The sequence below is a fragment of the Camponotus vicinus genome, unplaced genomic scaffold (assembly GCF_025532165.1).
Source record: "Camponotus vicinus isolate PSW18456_S1 unplaced genomic scaffold, iyCamVici1.0 SCAF_7, whole genome shotgun sequence".
In the NCBI taxonomy this organism is placed as follows: domain Eukaryota; kingdom Metazoa; phylum Arthropoda; class Insecta; order Hymenoptera; family Formicidae; genus Camponotus; species Camponotus vicinus.
The window spans coordinates 1,966,240-1,987,338 of NW_028141979.1; the positions used below are offsets into that span (position 1 = coordinate 1,966,240).

The following is a 21,099-nucleotide window of genomic DNA, read 5'->3' on the forward strand; positions in this document are numbered from 1 at the left end:
AAATATACAATCCTGATTTTGTCATGATCTTAGAATATATCTCATAATATAAGAAAAAAAATCACAATATATATAAATTCTTCAATACATATTAACATTTATACTAATATATTTATATTCATATTTATATATTTATTTATACATATAAATATTTTTTAAGTCTCATGAGGATGTGGAGATCTAGTGGGCTTCAGAATCAATTTTCCAGTATCGTCACAACTCATGTTAAAATCACCAAGCACACTTCTGGCTCGTTGAGTTATAATACTAGGTGCTATCACTCGTCTATGCACTCCCATCATAAACAGTATCACTATAATAATAATTCCAATAGCAATGTAAGCTTATGTAAAATATACCCAGACGTAATTTCTATACTTACCTAATATTATACTAGCCATTGTAAAGAATGGATGATTGCATAAACTCTGTGTAAAGGATACTGCTGATGTATTGGGATCTGTCAGCCAATGCCAGGCACCGATAGCAGTACAGATGGAGATCAAGCCTAGCAACACTGCAAAAATATGAAAGTATATATTATTGAAGTGATCAACAAAACAAAGAATTAAAAGGAAATACATGAAACTCTTAATCAATTTAATAAAACAATTTATTGAATCTAATCAGAACAATAAAATATAAAAAAATTATGAGTCAAGAAATATGTTTCTACGATAAAATTGTAGTAATTATAAATAGATTGCTTCTATAGTGTTTTTGTGAAATAAAAGCAATAAGTGTGTAGCAAAATTAAAAAACATACTTCTCCATCGTGTGGTGGCTGGTTGTAGACTAGCAATAACTTCTGTAAGTCGCCTCTCAAAAGCTTTCAGATCTGAAATTGTAGAAGGCAGGAATTAAACTTGAGAGGGAGATAACCTCGAAATTATAGGATCATTTATTTAAGAAGTAGTTAAGCAACACATCAATAATTGGAAGTGATCAAGACTTTTTCTCTCCATTCATAATCTTTAATTTAAAAAGATATGAAACACAGTCATTAATTAATTACAATTTACGATTGACTGTTTACATGTAATGTTAATTCTTTTTTTTAACATGTAGGTATTTTACCTTCACATACTGTTTGATCCAGCGACATGATTGCTTAACGAATGAGGATATTCATCCGGAAAAATCAGGATATGTGCAATAAGTGATGATAATTAACGGATAAACAACGCACTGTATACACGAGGAGCTATCCATATTTGTGTCATGACCCAGGAATAAAATTCTTGAAATAATCGAATCATCTCTCGCAAATCTTCGTTCGATACGTAATGTATCGATAAGTCTTCAAAATTAATTCCTACGATGTTATATCTTATTCGCCCTTAAAAAAAGACATGTTAAATCGATTCGCAAGAATTGTTGGCCCTTTTTCGCGATGTTATTATCTCGATGTACACATTACTTTATATTAACAAAAACTTGTCATCGTTGAGAAACGCATTTGACAGTTCAAATATTAAATGTATGAATGTATGTATGTATGTAAAATATATTTTAATTTAATTGATTTGGAAAAATGGAGAACTAAAGGTAATAATATATAATTAATTATGTATATATTAATTATATATATTTATGATATATATATAATTAATATATTTTTTCTCGGATTATATTACACAGTAAAATGAAGAAGTAAATTAAATGAGTACATAGCGTACCCCTGGCGAAAATAAATATCGGAGCGTAAGTCGAATGTAAAGAAAGAGTAACAGAAGTGTAAACGAAGCTTCTAAGAGGCGTAAATTGAAACAACGAAACGTAAACGAAGCGTTAATACTTCGTTTACGTTTCGTTGTTTCAATTTACGCCTCTTAGAAGCTTCGTTTACACTTCTGTTACTCTTTCTTTACATTCGACTTACGCTCCGATATTTATTTTCGCCAGGGACGTTCTGTATAATGTTCTAGTATAATATAATAATGAAAATAAAAAGAGAAAGAAACAGGAGAGATTGGAAAGAATTAATCTATGCATATATATTAATTACAGGGATGGAAAGTTACTTTTTAAAAGTAACTCGTTACCGTTACTCGTTACCGAGTAAAAAAAGTAATTCGTTACCGTTATTAGTTACTTATTTTTAAAAGTAACTAGTTACCGTTACCGTTAATTCAAAAGTAACGGTTCGTTACTTTTCCCGTTACTTTTAATGTTAAAACAAGATAGAATTAAATAAAAAATTTACTTTGGTAATATTTTTTATTAAAATATTAATATAAAAGCAACAAATTCTTTATTTTAAATTTACAAAACCGTAAAAAATTTAAAGAGATATAGATTTTAAAGCACTTAACATGTAACTTCACATGTAAATAAAAAAATTTTAATTTCCATTAAATTTGTAAATACAGCTAAATTTCCATTCTATTTGTCCTCTCGTCCGATATTACGTCAAACTTAAAAGCTGGCCAATCACATCCATTCCTAAGAAGAATGAAATAACTGTGATTGACCAATGATGTCATTAATCGCTCCAGAGATGTCTGTGAAGCTGGCAGAACAATCTATGAATTTCAAAAAAATACTAAGAGTTCTGATAGCACTTTTCATAGTTCTACAGTTCCTGATAAAAATTAAAAAGAGTTCCGCATTCCTTATATTAAAAAATCGAAATCGAAAAAATGTGCTAACTTCGCGAATCTAGCACGACACTCTTCCCTCCAAAGTACCAAAACGCGTTGAATATTATTTTTAGCAAGAGTTCCCGATAGTTCTGCTATAGTTCAGCCTATATATGCAATTTCAGATCGATTTTCCAAAAATTAATAATTTTTTATGAATTTTTAATGTTCTTGACCAGCATGACATTTAGTGAAAATGTGTTGTGCTGATGATTTTCCCTAGTTTTAACGGCAATTCTGGATAGTTCTATAAAAGTTCTGTCCTTTAGAAACATTTTTACGCAGAGCTCCGACCGTTTACTATTTTATATATAATTATTTAAAAAATCTCTGCTTAAAAGATGTTTCTAAAGAATAGAACTTTTATAAAACTGTCCAGAACTGCCATTAAAACTACGGAAAATCATCAGCACGACATATTTTTACTAAGTGTCGTGCTGGTCGAGGACATTAAAAATTTATAAAAAATTATTAATTATTGAAATATCGGTCTGAAATTGCATATATAGGCTGAACTATAGCAGAATTATTGGGAACTCTTGCTAAAAATAATAATATTCAATGCGTTTTGGTTCTTTAGAGGGAAGAGTGCTAGATTCGCGAAGTTAGCACATTTTTTCGATTTCGATTTTTTAATATAAGGAATGCGGAACTTTAATTTTTATCAAGAACTGTAGAACTATGAAAAGTGCTATCAGAACTTTTAGTATTTTTTTTAAATTCGTAGATTGTCGTATCAGCTTCACAGACACCTCTCAGAGCAATAAATTTCATCTGAAATATTATCGAATTTTATATAAATGTCGGTCGATGACTAAAAATTGAATATGACAGAAATACGATGTCATAAGTATTTTCAAAATATAGAAAGTAACGGTAAAAGTAACTGTTAAATTCGTTATCATTACTAAAAAAATGTAACTACGTTATCGTTACAGTTACAGAAAAAAAATGTAACGCCGTTACCAGTCCATTACCAAAAAAAAGTAACTATAACGGTAACGGCGTTACAAGTAACGCGTTACTTCCCAACCCTGATTAATTATTTATATAATTAATTAATTGATATTAATTTAAAAAAAATTAATTTTATGTAAATTACATTCTCTAATCTGATAATACTTATTATTCTTAGATTTAAGATAAAAATAAGAAGAGGTTTTAGAATTTTTAAATTATACAATCATTAATTTTGCGTGCGTGGCTGGTATAAAATATTTAAATTTACAGTGTGTAAAAAAATTTCTCACTTTCTTCACGTTTTTCATTAAATTCTAGCAATAAATTTTATTTCCGAAATATAGCTTTTTCACCTTATTTCGTCATCTCAACATAAATACTTAGCACAAATTATTTCTCAATCTATTCTTTTTAATTGCTTAAACATATTCGCCGATAGCGGAAGCTCATTGCCGGCACGTCGACAGGAATGTGATCTCTGACCGCGAAACTGGAGGTCATTATCCCTTATCGTAAATAATCAATATTATCGACCCTGAGGAGACACGGTATAAAGGAGCGCGACTCGCGTGTCCGATAGTTCCTATGGAAACGCGCGATCGAATCGCGACATCCATTCGTGTCGGCTTCTTCGGCATCGGTCGTGCCAGGTAAACCCAGGGCACTCGCATGGTCCCTACCGCAGTCTCACAAATATTGACATGCCGAGAAGTCGCGGTAGCCGTGAGTCTGAAGAACTGTTCGCGAAACTTTACGTAATATCAGATTAATTTCGGATTATCCTCGATTATCAAGAAACTTGCGCATTTTTTCGTAATTTTATTCGTAAAATTCAAGGTGATAAGAGATTTTGCATAACAGGGTTTTGGTTGACAATCGAGAAACTAGGTTGTTAGGATAATTTTCGAACCTAACGAAAAAATACGCAAGAATTAATTTGCAAAATTTTCAACAGTGACTAATTTGAAGAATTTAGTGATAGCTAAGAAAATAGATGATCGTATTCGAATTATTGAAAAAAAAATAGAAAGGTTTTAAAATTTCTGTAATTGAATGTCGCATTGCTTTCATTTTGTGCGATGATGTATCTATAACTGAGAAAATTGAGAAAATATAAAGGATTAATTTGTTATTTTTTGAAGTATTAAATTGTACAGAAATATAAAACATTTAATAATAAAACATTTAACGATAACATCCAAAGTTTTGACAACATAATCAAATATTTTTATATTAAATATTGTGACGCGATAAAAATTGATATTACATATTCGAAGTTTACAGAGAATGATAACTTCAGTAATAGATATTTTTTAGATATAAATATTTAGAATACAGAATGATTTTGCGCTAAAATATCAAAAATATGTGCGAGTGGTTTTTTAAAAACAATTTGGCGAACAAGTATCGAGTGATACGAAATATATATATATTTATTCTGGCTCGGAATATTGCCGATGAAAATTTCCACTGACAGTTGCTGACTCTAACATAGGTAGGCAATCGAAAATGCACAACTGTCATGGGTAAGGGTTTAGTTTAGAGTTTTGTTTTATCTCTTTCGATCGCGTTCATCGTTGTTTTCGCGCATCGTTGTGCTCCCGCGGGAATCATATACGATTATGATCGGAAGAACATCGCTGGTAGAACAAAAAAAACTACAATGGGCAAGGGAAAGAGGTAACTATAAATAAATAATAATTAGCAATTATAGTGAGTAGAATTTTTACAGAGCATTATTGTAAGTTTTTACAGAGCATTTTTGTATCACCCAGTCGTAGATCAAGAATCTTTATATTATTTATGTCTTTATGTCTTTATATTTTATGTTATTATTATATTATGTATCAATTTATTATATATATTTAAATCTGTTTTGATAAAAACTACTGTGAAAAATAAGTGTATCTATAAAATTTTCTCTTATCGATTCTACAGAAGAAATGGCTCGTCTTGGTGTTAATTGGGGGCCTTTAAAACCAAGTAACAACTACCGCACCCACATTCGGTAGGTTTATTAAAACATGTTGTTAAATTACATATTGCTTTTTTTAAATTAAATATTAATATTAAATAAAAAATTAAATTAAATATTATTGTTTTACAACATTAAAAAACAAATTATTATATTTAATCAATAAATCTTTTAAATTATCTATTAAATTTGTTTAATTTATTAATAAAATTTACTTTATTAAATAATTTAAAATTATTTGACTTATACATGAGAGAGATTTAAATTTCTTCTTTTTTCAATTATATTTCAAACAAAATATCCGTGAAACAGCACTTACTCGAATGACGTCAGATTGTCCTTGGAAGAAATTAAGGATAAGCCTTCCGCGCAACCCCTTCGTGCACTTGGACGTTATGGAAGCACCGTCAGTCTGAAAAGTCTGGTGACGGAAAGTTCCGGAAATGGCAACAATCTCAAATGTCTCGACTACAATGGGGGTAGTTTGATTAATCTCCGGGACCAAATGGACGTCTCGCAAATCAGACGTAGAAGTCCCAGTTTGCCTCCGATTTTCAACAAGGAACAACAACAGTATTTTTGCCAATTGGTAAGCAGTTGGCTAAATTATATACATATTCAGATACATATTAGATAATAAATTGGAAAAATCACAGAGAATATATATTAATAAAATTAATTAATTTTAAATATATCTACAAATATATCTCTTAGTAAAATAATTTTTTATATTTATTATATTTATTATTTATTAATTTTTCTTTTATTTTTATAACAATATTTTTATTACAAAATTTTAAAAAATTTTCTTTTAAGAAAAGAGTTCAGTATATAATTATTTATCTATCAAAAATATAGAATAATATCTAGGACAATTTTCTGGATATATTTTAAATATCTATTAGAATCAAGTTTTCCGGGAATAATTACTGACACAATTATATTCTCTTCCTTTATCACGAAATTCATTTCGGCGTAAAATTGGAATCGATCGGACCACTAATAACTTTGCTATGCCCGATAGAGGATTTCTACGAATGAAAAAAATACTGCGCGTATTATCTTCGCTTGAATAATTGATCGCTTACCGCAAGTTTACTTGCAACAGTAAGCAACATAACTGGCTAAAGTAATCGAATAGTTAAACAGTATAGATTCATATTTATACATCAAGAAGATATTGAAGGATAAAATGAAAATTTCTCTTTTATTTTATATATTAATCGCTCTTTATTTATCAAGACATTATTAAATTTCTTATTGTGAAATGCTACAATTTCTATGATAGAAAATATAATATATACTTAAACAAGTGGAACGTGATTACGTCTCTTCACTTGGAAAGGAATAACTTTCCAACGCCCTGACTCTCTAAATTCGACGATCCATTAAATTAACGACCACGTCTAATGACGATTTCATAAATGGCAAGCGACACTCGATAGTACATTGCTCTTTCGCAAGGAAAAAGCAAAAGTAAGGCAGTCCGGTAAATCGATTCTTATCGTACGATTAAAGTTCAACGACCTCAAGGCTATACACTTTGCTTTCAAACTTAAGAGTAACGGACATTAAGTTCGTTCTTTCACCCCTCAGCTAAAACCACTCACGACACAAAACATACGAATTTGATTTTATCGCAGCTTTGTTGCCCTAAAACTGTTTGAACTGAATTACTCCGAAATATTGAAAAAATTGATGTAACAATTTAATCCATTTTTTTTTAAGATTTGAAAAAATTAATTTTAATGGAAAATTAATTTTTTATATTAATAACTTAACTTAATCTTAACTTTTTGAAAAGATAGATATCAAGCTGTTTTAATTATATACAATACTAATTATTTTAATTTATCAATTGCATCTACAGAAATAATATATCTGTGAGATAAATAAATAGATAAGAAACAAACAAATTATATGAGTATTTATCCAATTTTACAAGTAAATATTATTATACAACTTGCATTCTACTTTCATTTGTAAGCAGACAAAAAAGAAAATAAAATAACAAAATTAGATGGTGCATGATTTATGTCCCGACGTCTCCGACACCACCAGGCACGACAGTAATATTAACCGCAATATACATATATAGGACACGAAGGAACATAATTCTTCCTTTCACAAGCCACGAAAGCCGGAATCTCCGTATTCGATCACGCGAGCACGCCTCCCTTCCCTTTTTCGAGGGCGTTTTATCTAACTTTACCGTTTTATTATTCCACAGGAACAACAGCGTGATTTCGGTGTAGAAGGATCGCGATACCAGTCGCAGAGGTCGCAGAAACTGGAACACCATCATCATCGGTCCAACGATCATCGCGAGCCTCATAAAGAGCCTCGTCATTATGGTTCACCGGGTGAGGAACGCGAAGGGGAAACTTCCGGTTATGCCAGCGATTCTATCGATGTACCTCAGGCAGGGCAAAGTGAGTTCTTTCAAACTTTAGTCCCTGAGTTCTTTTGAACTTCAGTAATTGTAAGATTATATAAATGTCAAAAGAAATATATCATTAAAATTAATAATTTAAATATTTAAATTAATAAAATTTTTTCAAATTTTTTTTGTAAAAGAAAATCTTACTTTTGTGAATGTGTGAGGAAAAGGGAGAAATATTAAAATAAATGTGAAAATAAATGTGAAAATAAATGTAAAAATAAGAGGAAAAGGGAGAAATATTAAAATAAATGTGAATAAATATAACACACACAAAATTTCTGAGTAGTATTAATTTTGATATTGTTTTTTACATGTTTTAATTAGTTTCTTTATCAATAAAGCTCTTTTATACCTTTTCAATTTAAGGAGTTCTAGCTGACGGTAAAGCAACGGTTAGAATGGAAATGACGGAAAAAACTTGGCAGAATCCTTATTGCACCACCCCGGAAAGTTCATTGCCACCCTCGAGAAGACTCTCGTCAGGCAGACTAGGCGAATTAAACAGGCCAAGGTGGGGTAGCATCTGGGGTCAAGACGGAAGAAGCGATCCGCCGCCGCCCTCTTGGCTATCAAGATTAGGACAATCGAGTCAAGTAATGTCTATTGAAAACTTGTTGAATGCCTTTGAAACTCTAAATCATTCAAGAGATTTTATCTCGCGTCTACCTCAACTTTTATGATTTTTATAACTCAATCCAATGCAAACAAATATAACATGTTCATACAACTGTCATGTGCTATTAGCATTATGACAGTTTGACATTTTTCCTTGGTTTAAACCTTGCTAGAAAATTCAAAAACTGTTATCTTTCTGTAATCAAGGTTTTAGTGATTAATCATGATAGCGCCAGCAGCCCGGACAGTTCGACAACTGGCTCGACCAGCTCCGACACCAACAAAGTATCTTATCTTCGAGGTCAAAATATTCCAATGGACGCGGACATCCTTCAAGAACGTGAAGTGAAACGGCAGAAAGCATTAGAATTGCAAAATGCTATTAAGCAGCAACTTGAGGAAAAGGACAGACAGAGGAAAGAGGAAAAAGAGCGGCGGTTGAGAGAAGAAAGATTGGAAGATGAGCGAATCCGACGAGAAAGAGAAAAAGAAAGGGAAAGGTAAAATAAATAAATATAAATAAAATGCAAATAAAAAGTTAAAAATATTTCATAAAATATTAAGCTTTTGTTGTAGTAATTGATTTAAATAAAATGTGCAATTAATTCTTATTATACTTTTATAATAAAATAATAACGCATTATATTTTTATAATAAAATAATAATAAAAAATATTTTCTTTCAAGAGAAAAATCGTATTTTTTGCAGAATAATTTTTTGTAAAGAAAATTGTAAAATCGGTAAATTCAATTTATTGTAGATTCGAAGAAGAACATCGGATGTTGCGCGAGAAGGAAGCGGCAAAGCTGAAGAAGGCTCAGGCGATGCGCGAAGTATTGGAGGCTGCGGAACGGTTGGCTAAAGAAGAGCGGAAGAATCGACGGAAGCGAGATACGCACGTCGATGAAGACGACGTTGTGACACAGTCTTCCAACGAGTCAAAGACAGTTGTCAGTGTGGATACATTCGAAGAACAAAATTGCTCGCAAACGCAAAGCACAAATTTAGCCACCGATTATCCCGTGGAAAAAAGTCCGAAGAACGTCGAAGAGGCTGACAACTATCGCGAAAGCGAGATCGACAAAGATTCGCAGAGAGAATATTCGCAACCAAATTACGCGGACAAGTCGGAGGAGGCTATGCTAGATCCGAGTCCAAAGTCTCTTCAGGTTCCCGTGAGCAAGGACGTGGCGATCGTGCTGAGCGGCAGACTGGAAGATCCGGAGATCCTGAACAAAGCGAATTTGCAACTGGTGAATCTAGTGATGACACCGAGTCCGCGTAAATTCGCGGAGAACACTGCGGGCTATTTATCGTTAGGACTCAACAATATCATGAGGAACAATGGGAGTCCTAGGAATCCGAGGAAATCCTCGAGGGACAGCGTCTCGTCTTCGACCCTCGTGGAGAACAGGCTGTTGACGCCCAGCAAGTACAGAACGCTGGCCGGCCGGGACTTTGGCACGCAGACGGACGTAGAATCCGATATCCAGGAATTGCGGGAGAAGTTGCAGAATCAATCGATTAGGGATCAAGATACCGAAGGCACAAAAAGCCGAAAGGATACGACGAACGCCAGTCGAAGAAACGTTGAAAAGTGAGTGATCGCCATATTGCGATCTCGATGTCGCATTTCCAGGCTTCTTAGAGCCGAACGACGACTATTCTCCTCTGCATGCAGTAGTATCTGCCGGTAATTATCGTTTTTTTTTTTACTTCATAGTAGTGTACATAATTAGACGATAAGTTTAATGATCATAAGACGCTTTGTCGCGAAATGTCTGTCGATCCGCGCGAGGAAAGTATCCAGTAAGTGAAATGTTCTTCATTATTTTCTAAGAAAATAGAAAACGTATTCTTATAATTTGACAGTTTAACATTTTTCTCCATTTGCAACATTATTTATGATATTATTTTTTGTTAAAAGGGGTTTCGTTAAAATTTGCTGTTTGAAATCATCCGCTAAACAAACTTTTGCTTGACAAAAGCATGAATCTATTATCATCTTGCCTGGCGTAAATCGCTTTAAAAATTTGTTTTTCAACAAAATTGCATAACGTCATAATGCATGATTTTAATCGTTCGAAGGTCGGTCAATGTGAATCCAGGAGAGGAAATTTCCATGAAAACGCTCCCGCGATCCAAATCACAACCCAGAACCACGCTCGATAGCAGACCGCGATGGAACGCTAATCGGTAAAACAAAAAGGATATAATAATGTTTAAACATATTTTTAAATAATCACAATCGCGAATGTAAAAAATGAAAACACTCTTAGCCCAGGCACACGATACCGAACGCAAAGTGAGAAAGATCCGCACTATCAAAGAAGATTAAGATTGAGAAGGCGACAAGTCGAATCTAGTGATGAAGGATCCAGGTAAGAAATTTTTAAAAAATATAACAAATTGTTTAAAGAATTATTTAATAAAGTAAAAATTAAAGATGCAGTTTTAAATATAATTACAAAATATAAATCAGTACAAATAAATGAGATTAATAATTGAAATAAGTAATATAATAATATTTTGTAAAACAAGAAAAAAGCTATTCGAAATAAGATATTTTTTTAAATCAATTATTACTTGTCGAAACTTTATCATTCCAAAACGAAATTAATTAGATCACCGTCTCCCGATCGGCGAAAATCGAATAATGGAAAATCGAAAAGCCGGAACACCATTAGACGTAAAACGAAACTCGAGAATTACGACGCCGATCTCTCGATGGACAGCCTGAATTCCATTGTACCTCTGCGAATCGACAAAAATGGGAAGATTAATATTGAGGATCGTACTGAAAAAAAGATGCGCTCGGATAGCACTTCTTGCAATGCGAACCACGCAAAACGATCAAACAACGATAATTCCAATGTCTGGTGCGGACAAGAGATCTTATCCAAGTTGTCGTCGTTGAGAAGCGTACGTTGCAATCAGATAATTAGTATGACGCATAAAAATATTTTTTTTCAATCGTGAAATTTATAATCATTTATAATCAGATATTAAAATTATTTCAAATGTCAAAAAATAATTATTTTAAATATAATAAAATCACGCTAAGGAATAATTGTTACAAAAATCTCTCGATGGTACGTTTATTTTGCTACTATTGCTACATCGATTAATTCTAGGGCAAAGATATTATAAAATTTTAGAGACTAGTTAATTCAATAATGACAGAATTTTAGCATATTCTTCAAAATATGTTTATCTTTTTTTCAGGGACTTTTGATGAAGCAAATCGAGTGGGATTCCGAGCGATGTCTGGTCTCACCCGCTGCGTCCGAAGTCTTTTAAATACCCGCAGAATTTTGTTGTTTCCTTTCGTTTTTCTTTTCGTTTGCATAGAAAGTGACATGGAGTAGAATGCAAAAGAGGTTTTCGCTGAGACACACATTGTTTCTTCAAGCAAACGGAAAAAATTCAAATTCGCCTTTCTCGCATTGCAGATTTAGATAATGGCCTTTCAACTGGACGATCTACTGAAGGATGATAAGAAAGATGCAAATTTGATACCTGATTTAAGCAAGACGACCTGTAATTCTTATGAGGAGTTTCGACGACTCAAGGAACACTGTCCAGAATTTAAAATCAAACCGGAAAAAGTACGGCCCTTCTAATAACACTACATTATAAAAATTTTTGAATTATGTAAATATAAAAAATTAATGTGGAAAATTTTAATGCTCTTAATTAATGCTAATTATGAATTGTATTGAGATAAAAGTGAAAAATCTTATTATTATGATTTATTATGGAAATATTAGAATACACTTAATAGCAAGTATAGAAAAATTGTATGAAGGTAAAAAAAGAAGATATCAAAGTCCGCGACAAAGAATTTTCCTGGAAAGCGACCAAGAAAGAGCTCAAAGCCATTGGCAGGGAATGGACTTATGGCAATCCAGTTCCACCGGACATGAGAGAATTGGATCTGCAGGAGCTGCAACAAGTCGCCATCGATTGGCGAATGCTGACTCCCATCAGACCAAAGCTTCGTCAAGACGAAGAAATGTTTTCCAGATTGGTGAGGACTTATATACTTATACCATTCGTTTAAAGATATCAATATTTTTAAAATGTATATAACTACTTTGTTTCAAGATGTAATTAATTTTATTATATAACCTTTTAAATGTTTCTCACTTATATTCTAATTTTAAAACTTGACTCGCGCAAGAATAAAATGCGATTCTTTTTAATAATTTTTTAATAAACCCCTTGTTACAAGGTGGAGATGGGCAAATTAGAGGCGAAGACCATAATGAAAGAACGACGTTCGCCAACAAGTCCTATTAGGCGAAGTAAGAATCGCGCGGGGATAATCGAAAGCAGCGTAAAAACCTGTAGAGAATGCGGCGAGGAATATTGTTTCGGCGAATTTTGTGGAGATGTCCTCTACGATTCCTTCGTAAGGGTGACCATTGCCATCCAGCAGCCAAAGATTAAAATATCGGCGGATACCGAAGCGATAATCGCCAAAATGGAACGTAAGAAAAAAAAGAAAAGAAAGAAGAGGAAGAAGCGGGTCAAGAGCAAGAACAGATCGTCTAAAAAATCCGCCAGGTTGTTGGTCAACGGCAAGACGAGAAGATCGATAACAGATTTTGAAATTAAGACTGTTAAAACGAAAGATGGCGGAGGGCAAAACGAGAAACCGGTGAAACAGTTTAAGAGGAAATGTAGCAAGTATACAAAGAAAGGCGTTTTACGCAAATAACAATTTTAATTTGATGTTAATTAGAAAAATTTGGACATCTGCAAAAATTTCTTGCATATGCTCTAGAAATACCTCATACATGTATTTGTAGATATGTAGATTATTCTTATTATATAACAAGCTTCTCGAAATATTTAAAAGATATTAAGAATTTATAAAAAAAATATGATACAAAAATATTAATCAAGTAAAACGGTAATTATACATGCGGTACCTAAATCTTTGGTAATCTACTTATTAAAAAAATACTTTAATAAGATATTATAAGTAAATAAGAAGCGCGTATAAGAGAGAATATACAATTAGCTAGAATATTATAAAGCGCGCATAATCGAAAAATGATACAAATTGCTCGATAAATAAAAGGAAGAACCAACTCGAAATGTTTTGCATTTTATCTATCTGTCTGTGTATTCTAGATTCCTCGATATAGGTATATATACAAGTCGGATAGGCGCAATGTGTGTATGTGAATGCTCCCAATTAAATGCTGGAAAAATATAACTTTTATTCAATTTGTGTCTTTCTTCTCTCTCTCTCTCTCTCTCTCTCTCTCTCTCTCTCTCTCTCTTTCTCTGTCTTTCTTTACTTCACTTAAGACACATTCCATAATTCGCACACATTTTTCCATAGATATCACAACCAAAAAGCGTACCTTCACGAGAAATGTTCTGTTCGTTGAGCGAGACAAGTGCAAAAAATATATATATATTTATGTATATATAATATATCTCTTGCTTTCCATAAATATATATACATTTCGATCATATATATATATCCCAATTTCTCTCTCAAGAATACAAACGCATAATCGCAATTATTCGATTTACGTGAGAACAGAATATTTCTCGTCAATTTTACATCTTCTTCATTGGGTTCGCTTATATTTTGTTTGTGTCATATTCTCTTTGCTTTAATACGCTCACATAATAATCAGATTTAAATTAATCAAAACATAGACGCGATATTTTATATATACACGAAATATATATGATATTCTACACACACACACACGCATACACATGCGCGCACACATACAATGAATTTTAATATTAATTTGTCACATGTATCATGATTGCAACAATCGATGAATAAAATAAATTATATATATGTAACTTTATATATATATTCGACAATGTTGTGTCGCGCTTTTATTTATCTATCTGTTTTCCTTATCTTATCTCTATGTGCAGTCGATATTTCGAATGCGATCAGTCCTCGTATATATGTGCCGTACAATCATAAAATTATAATTACATTGAATCACGCGACTAAAATAGGCCATCATAATCGCGCTACAGCATCGTTACATTTCGATGGAAGAATTGAAAAGATACATCATCAAAATGCAATCTATGCACTTTGTATCCCGAGACATACCCAGTTAAGTCTATGGAACAGCACATTATGCATTCGTAATAGAAGTGTACTGTATTATTAGTGTAATATGTCCATTTAAAAATAAAAAAAAATCAGATTTGAGAATCTCTTTTTACAAAACTAATAATAATAGTATCGTAGTAGTATTTCTCTTGCCTTGATTATAAATTTATTATACTGCAAAATTTGTCTCGCACTATTTTTGAAATGGATAGATCGTGTATAATTCGTTTTGGACGCTGATTAATTCTTCGAACATATCCTTAAAATCTGACCGCTGAATCTCCATCGCTGCGGAGATTGTGTTAACGCAACATTGCACACATATACATTTGACAATAAGAAAACAAACATTACTCTGTTAATATACATATGTACAATGACAATATATATATAATACTTTTCCGATTTTATAGTTGATTCGCATCTTCTCTTTAACTTTTTCTCCACTTACTAATTTTATTGATACTTCTCTACTTTATTGATTTTCGTTTGAAAATCTCGAAAATATATACTGTGAACCATGAGAGAAAATATTTTCCTCTATCTCTGCCTGTGCAAGCTTTCAGCAGAGCACTTGACACATCAAATATTTGTATTAAAGCATAATATTCGAGATACACATATTTTGCCACGATAAACTATACTTCGTTTTCACGAATGTTGTGTAGCGATGTGGTGATTTTGGAAGTATTTAGAAAAATATACTAATTTCCTTGTGCTTTCTTGTCAGTGTGATTCCAAAAGCCACGCTTCACTTTTCTTCTCCCTCACGATTGTTAAGTACTCTGTTCTAATTAGCCAGTTAAACTAACTTACATCATTATCGATTTTTGAAATTTCACTTATTACTTTTAAAAAATTTGGAAAACATTGTTTAAGCTGTTTATTTTATAATTATTCTTAAAGAATCCACAATGATAATTTAATTCATGTCGTTTACCTTTCGCTTCAGCTCTTTACAATACACGAAATACATATCTTCATTTATAATGTACAATTTGGAAAAATAATTTTATAAAAGTTTCGCAGAGAAAAGAGAAACTTGGTTCTTTATCATACAAATTAAATTAGTTACTCAATTAACTATTCCGATAATTGCTCAACCGTTATCAACTGAAATTTCCTGGTGATTGCAATGCCATAAAGAGTCAAGCGATGCGCACACGATGAAAGAAAAGATTACGCAGTCTTATCGATCGTGAGACTTAAATATAGAATGGCCGTAAATAGAATTGCTAATTTTTTTTTTATATCCATAAATTATTGTACGAAGCTTAGCCTTGCAAATATAATCCAGAGAAGAGAGATGATATTTTTTGGCACGGGGTATATACAGTTGACACAAACAATTTGATGTGACGATTAGTTCGTTGCTTGTAATATTACAATTCAAGCTCGCTCGATGTGTTCTATAGATAAATTCATTTTTTCATCCTTTTTACATAATTCTATACGATCATCACTACAATAAATAATTTTCGATAAAGTTTGAAAATTAAACGCATAACTTGAAAAATCTATCTCCATATAGTAATTTTTCTGCTTCTTTTTTTAGTATGTGTATATACGCGTGTGTGTGTATAATTTAATATATCGATGTCCAGTATATAAAATATGAATGGCTATTCAAACTCTAAGATTTTCTCTCCTCTCCCTTTCTACACTTAAAAGTTATAAGTGGTTTAGCATTTTAGTTTGCAACATTCAAGTAATATTTAGATATAGTACTCTTATCACAATATTGTCATAAATTTTAAATGATATCACTCTCTCCCTCTCATTCGCTGTTTCTTCCTAAAATTATTTATACAATTTTACACATTAACAGATAATTCTTAAAATCATTTAGAATAAGTTTATCATAACATATCTTCTATAACAACGATAGTAATGTTTGCTCACACATCAAGTCATTCTTGTATGAATATATAATCTTCTCTTTATATATATATATATATATATATATATATATATATATATATATATATTTATATATATTTAATATATCTTTCTTTTGTCTTTTCTTCAGATAAAATATATAAGCTAGGACATTTCGAGAAAAATGTGAAATCTTGAATAGCTCTCTGATATTTCTAATAACACTCTTGCACAACGTTAGCCTTATAGAGCTTAGCATCTAAAAGCAATAGAGGATATTGATATAACTTGTATTCTGACACAGTAATGTCTATAAGGTATGCACAGTACATAAAATCATTTGTAGATCACGTTCAATGCATGATCAAGAGATTATTCTTTTTACATAAGAGATGAACAGCTGGATTATTCACAAACGATAGTTTTGATGTAGATTTGATCTCTTTTCGATCTAGTACTACGTTCAATTACTCGAACAATTTACATGACGATAACTATCTAAGAGAACCGTTTACAAAATAATGTTTGATACAACAAGATACATACAAAATTCAGTCGTACAAAAAATTATACAAAAATATCATTCTCGTTTTTCTTTCTACTACCATGCTTGTTCATGAAACAAAAGTTGAAATTATGAGATCTATTACTAACTATAATTATGCTAACTGTAATATGTTATCATAATAATCTTGTATTTTAATTAACTGTAAAAATATAGTCAAAGATACACGAAAGCAATATGTTAGCATTCTCTGTCATGCTTGCAAATAAACTTGTGAGTTTCTCTTAATAAATTGTTATAATATCAAGAAAAATATACAAATATATACTCTTCGCTTTAGAAAGGATTTGAAACCTTCTGAGTTCGATAAAAAATCAATATTTCTTTATAACATTATATGTAGCATTATATGTATATATCTATATGTACACTTATCTTGCAAAAATATCGATATATTTTGCCAGCGCTCTCTTTTTCTTTCTCTTTCTTACATTTTATCAAATAATTTTTTAGGGTCATTATTCAATTTCCATCGACATGAAATATACAACAGCAACAAATCCGTGAATTATCTGTGAGTTATCATAAGATATATCACATAGTTTTTGTTTCTCAAAATTTTTAACATTTTTATATACATATCTTTGTAAACGTACATTACACAAATTCAATGCACATATCAATGTACATTAAGATAAATCAAAATTCTATTTAAATTATCCATTTTTTTATCACATTGGAGTATGATACTCATAGTGTGTCATTATTTGTGATGTCGTTTATACCACTCCATAAAACCAATATTACTGATGTATTCAACAAGAGAACATATTAAGAATGGACTAATTGTTATAAGATAAATTTTTAACACTCTTTGTTTTTAAAACAAAAAATAGTCTATCATTAGCGACTAATCATGTAGAAAAATACATAACATTATATTATAAATGATACATCAGCAATATAAGTTTACCGCTTTCGGAGATTGTCCTGCTATAAATATTATCGTAGAATATACTGAAGATGTACTTTCTGCATTTTGCCTTTCAAATTCATATGAAAAGATTAAGACTGACGTTTAAGTAACAGCGAGACGACAATGTGTACAGAATTGTTTCTTCTTAATATAGAAATAATACGATTGTACAAATATTCTTTATAAGATTATTCAACAAAAGAAACATAAATGGTCTAAGTACCATTCTTAACCATTATACAACTTTATGATACAGATCTACTGTATACATAGTCCTACAATTAGACAAGTGAAATAATAATATGTTATTATGAATATGTAAAGGTACCTAGAAAGTTAATGTGTACAAGAATTGTCTCGTTAATAATGATAATTGTATGACTTATTAAATGCAAAATAATGGACTAAGAGAAATGAAAAACGTACAAAAAATCTTCGTCCTATATATAGCGCTCTTACGCAATCTGGAAGTCATAATTAACTAAAAAAATCATAATTAATCGAACAATCTAGTCCAATTATTATTATATACAAGGAGAAAGGAACGATTTTTGGTCAGATGATCGCGATTAGTAAGTCATCTAAAACACACCTGTTTTGTCAAAACTGACAAACACCCTTTGGACCAAGCATGATTCTCACTCTATTTCCTTTTATAAGGAATAATATCATTAACATTGTGCATACTCATCCTCAGTTATCCTTGCGGGCCTTTTTTTTACTTTTTTTCTGAGGCTTTGCTTCTGTCCAGACATCTAAAACATAATTATACAAAAAAGATGTATATTAAACAACTCGAAAATATAATTTCTCATAATTTCATTGTTAATACAACAAACCTCCCAATTCGTCGAACACAGGAGCTTTTTCCTTACTTTCTACCACTTTATTCTCTTCGTTATTTGTAGCTATTTCTTCCGCATTAGCCAGCTTTTCTTGTGGTTCTTCTGCGACAGGCTTATTATCTGATTTTGGTGTGGATGGTATTGAAGTGGGTGTATTTTCATCTTCAGCAACTTTCTTATTTTTCTTTGCTTTTCCACTTTTCTTTTCTTCCTTCTCGACTTTCTCGACCTATGTATTATTTATATATGATTAGTTAATTGAAAAAAAATTTACTGCAATGTTATGTACATGCAAATGTATCTTGAAATTTATTGCAATGTTACGTAAATGCAAATGTACCTTATTCTGTTCTTCTTTATCCATTTCTTTGGCTTTATCTATTTCTGCATCAGAGATAGACGTAAGAATCACCTCTTTCTTCTCCTTCTCCTTAAGTTCCTTGTTCTCTGTTTCTTTAGCAATCTTATCTTTGATTTCAGGCTTTTCCTGTTCTTTTTGCTTGGCCTCATTTATTAAATCAGCTTTCTTAGAAACTTTTTTATTTTTTTTTGAAGGGGATTCCTCTTCTTTCTTCTTATTCTTCTTGTCCTTACGAGAATAGGCTTGTTCCCAGTCTCCTGTTGTCAATTATAATATTGATACCAATAGATAACAGCCCAAAATAGTTGTACGCAAACAACAGATTTATCTATTTTTATGCTAATATATGTAAATCAACCAACCATCGTCAAAGTCCACAGGTTTTTCCTGGAATAAGTTCTTTAAATTTTTCTTGTTCTTCACCTGCTCCACTTTGTTCTCTTTTCCAATCTTAGCTGAAAGTTGATCCTTTTCTTTTTTGGTTGTGGTAGTGATTTTGTTGTCCTCTTGCTTACGCTCTTTTAGCTTGCCATCAACATCATCTCCTTTTGTGGTTTTCCTTGGAGCTTCCGTCTTTGCAGTTAATGTCTTTTTAGCTGGGCTTGTTTTTTCAGATGCAATTTGTCCATTAGTAGCTTTCTACAAAAAAGCATATAAGAAATCTTTAATAATATTGCATAATTATACTATCTATTATTAAAATACAACTTTTTCTCCCTCTAATAAGAAATATTGAATAAAGTTTTTAAATGATACTTTTGTATTACCTGCATAAAATTAATCAAAGTTCTTTTAAAACTCTTGTTAATACTAATCTTTAAGTTTTGTTTTGCGCACATTTAATAAAATAAATAGCTTAATTTCAAGTCTTATTTGCTTAATATAAATGTCATATTCAATTATATTTACATCTTAAGTCTGTTTTTATATCTTTTTTTAAGAGGCACAATTTTTGTCTTTTATACTTTTAATAATCAAAGTGAAACAAGATTTAAATAAAATCCAAAAAAAAGCATAAAGAATAAAAAGAAGAAAATTATTTAGGGTTGTATGTGAGATAAGAAGGAAAGGAACATGACAAGAATGTCATCGTTGACGGAAAAAAATAAACCCTGTCAGTGCGTAACGTTACGTCACAGCGCACGAAAGGGGGTAGGAGAAAAACAGCCACTTGGCAGACCACCCTCTCCGACTTGGAGGAACCAGCTGATTAGCCTACGTGTGTGCGTGTATATCGACTTGCAACTACAAGTGAGCAACCATATGGTAGACCACATTGCGACATAGATGTCCACGGGGGAAAAGGGCGCGGAGCGCGAAAAAGAGGGAGAGAAAGAGAGAGAGAGGGAAAGGGAGACGGAGAGAAACTTCGCGTCGCAAAAACGACATCGTTTCGCTAACCTTCTCGCGAATCTTGCCACGCTTCTTGGCGAGTTTTCGGTCCACGTCGGAGCCCGCGGACAGCTGCGCGAACGGCGGCTGTTCGGCCTTCTTGAAGCCGAAGGCGAACACGAGAATGGCGAGAACCAGCACGACACCCACGGGGACCGCGTATACGTATTGCGAGTGCTGCAACAGCAGACCGACGTGGTCCATGGTGGCGGCCGAGGTTCGTGCGAACTGCAACGGCCGAACTCTGGTGTGCCCGGGGAACACGGAGGACTATATCGCGGACGTTGACGGTGACAGCAATGACGACGGCAAGTATGTACGTGGATGAACCAGACGCGACGCGACGCGCGGACGGATCGGCTAGCGACGCGGCAGGCGCTCTGTCGGACGCGCAGCGAACT

General features: G+C 32.2%; 4 protein-coding genes across 9 annotated transcripts; 2 read left to right on the top strand and 2 right to left on the bottom strand.

The window, feature by feature from the left end:
* Positions 1 to 91: 91 nt before the first annotated feature.
* On the bottom strand, positions 92 to 1,261 carry Cnep1r2 (CTD nuclear envelope phosphatase 1 regulatory subunit 2). The gene is made up of 4 exons (XM_083103892.1): positions 1,078 to 1,261; positions 767 to 838; positions 383 to 517; positions 92 to 313 (listed from the first exon to the last, which is right to left on the bottom strand). The coding sequence occupies exons 1-4, from the start codon at positions 1,103 to 1,105 to the stop codon at positions 156 to 158; spliced, it is 393 nt and encodes a 130-aa protein (XP_082960018.1). The 5' UTR covers positions 1,106 to 1,261; the 3' UTR covers positions 92 to 155.
* LOC145974091 (uncharacterized) lies at positions 1,075 to 12,246 on the top strand. Of its 4 annotated transcripts, XM_083103863.1 has the most exons (12): positions 3,852 to 4,357; positions 4,880 to 5,282; positions 5,541 to 5,610; positions 5,890 to 6,166; positions 7,808 to 8,009; positions 8,387 to 8,613; positions 8,843 to 9,135; positions 9,396 to 10,232; positions 10,724 to 10,831; positions 10,915 to 11,016; positions 11,260 to 11,557; positions 11,861 to 12,001. In XM_083103863.1, the coding sequence occupies exons 2-12, from the start codon at positions 5,225 to 5,227 to the stop codon at positions 11,933 to 11,935; spliced, it is 2,547 nt and encodes an 848-aa protein (XP_082959989.1). In that variant the 5' UTR covers positions 3,852 to 4,357; positions 4,880 to 5,224; the 3' UTR covers positions 11,936 to 12,001. The 4 variants fall into 4 exon arrangements, with proteins under 4 accessions (XP_082959991.1, XP_082959992.1, XP_082959990.1 ...); XM_083103865.1 differs by lacking the exons at positions 3,852 to 4,357; positions 4,880 to 5,282 and adding an exon at positions 1,075 to 1,283; XM_083103866.1 differs by lacking the exon at positions 11,861 to 12,001 and adding an exon at positions 12,088 to 12,246 and having other exon boundaries at positions 3,851 to 5,282.
* Positions 12,097 to 14,389, top strand: LOC145974098 (uncharacterized). Of its 2 annotated transcripts, none has more exons than XM_083103883.1 (3): positions 12,097 to 12,243; positions 12,429 to 12,665; positions 12,870 to 14,389. In XM_083103883.1, exons 1-3 carry the CDS (start codon positions 12,097 to 12,099, stop codon positions 13,356 to 13,358), a joined length of 873 nt encoding a protein of 290 aa, XP_082960009.1. In that variant the 3' UTR covers positions 13,359 to 14,389. The 2 variants fall into 2 exon arrangements, with proteins under 2 accessions (XP_082960009.1, XP_082960010.1); XM_083103884.1 differs by having other exon boundaries at positions 12,444 to 12,665; positions 12,870 to 14,387.
* LOC145974097 (uncharacterized) lies at positions 13,842 to 21,092 on the bottom strand. 2 transcript variants are annotated; one of them, XM_083103882.1, is made up of 5 exons: positions 20,708 to 21,092; positions 19,669 to 19,945; positions 19,286 to 19,563; positions 18,976 to 19,174; positions 13,842 to 18,855 (listed from the first exon to the last, which is right to left on the bottom strand). In XM_083103882.1, exons 1-5 carry the CDS (start codon positions 20,900 to 20,902, stop codon positions 18,794 to 18,796), a joined length of 1,011 nt encoding a protein of 336 aa, XP_082960008.1. In that variant the 5' UTR covers positions 20,903 to 21,092; the 3' UTR covers positions 13,842 to 18,793. The 2 variants fall into 2 exon arrangements, with proteins under 2 accessions (XP_082960008.1, XP_082960007.1); XM_083103881.1 differs by having other exon boundaries at positions 18,940 to 19,174; positions 20,708 to 21,091.
* Positions 21,093 to 21,099: the final 7 nt, after the last annotated feature.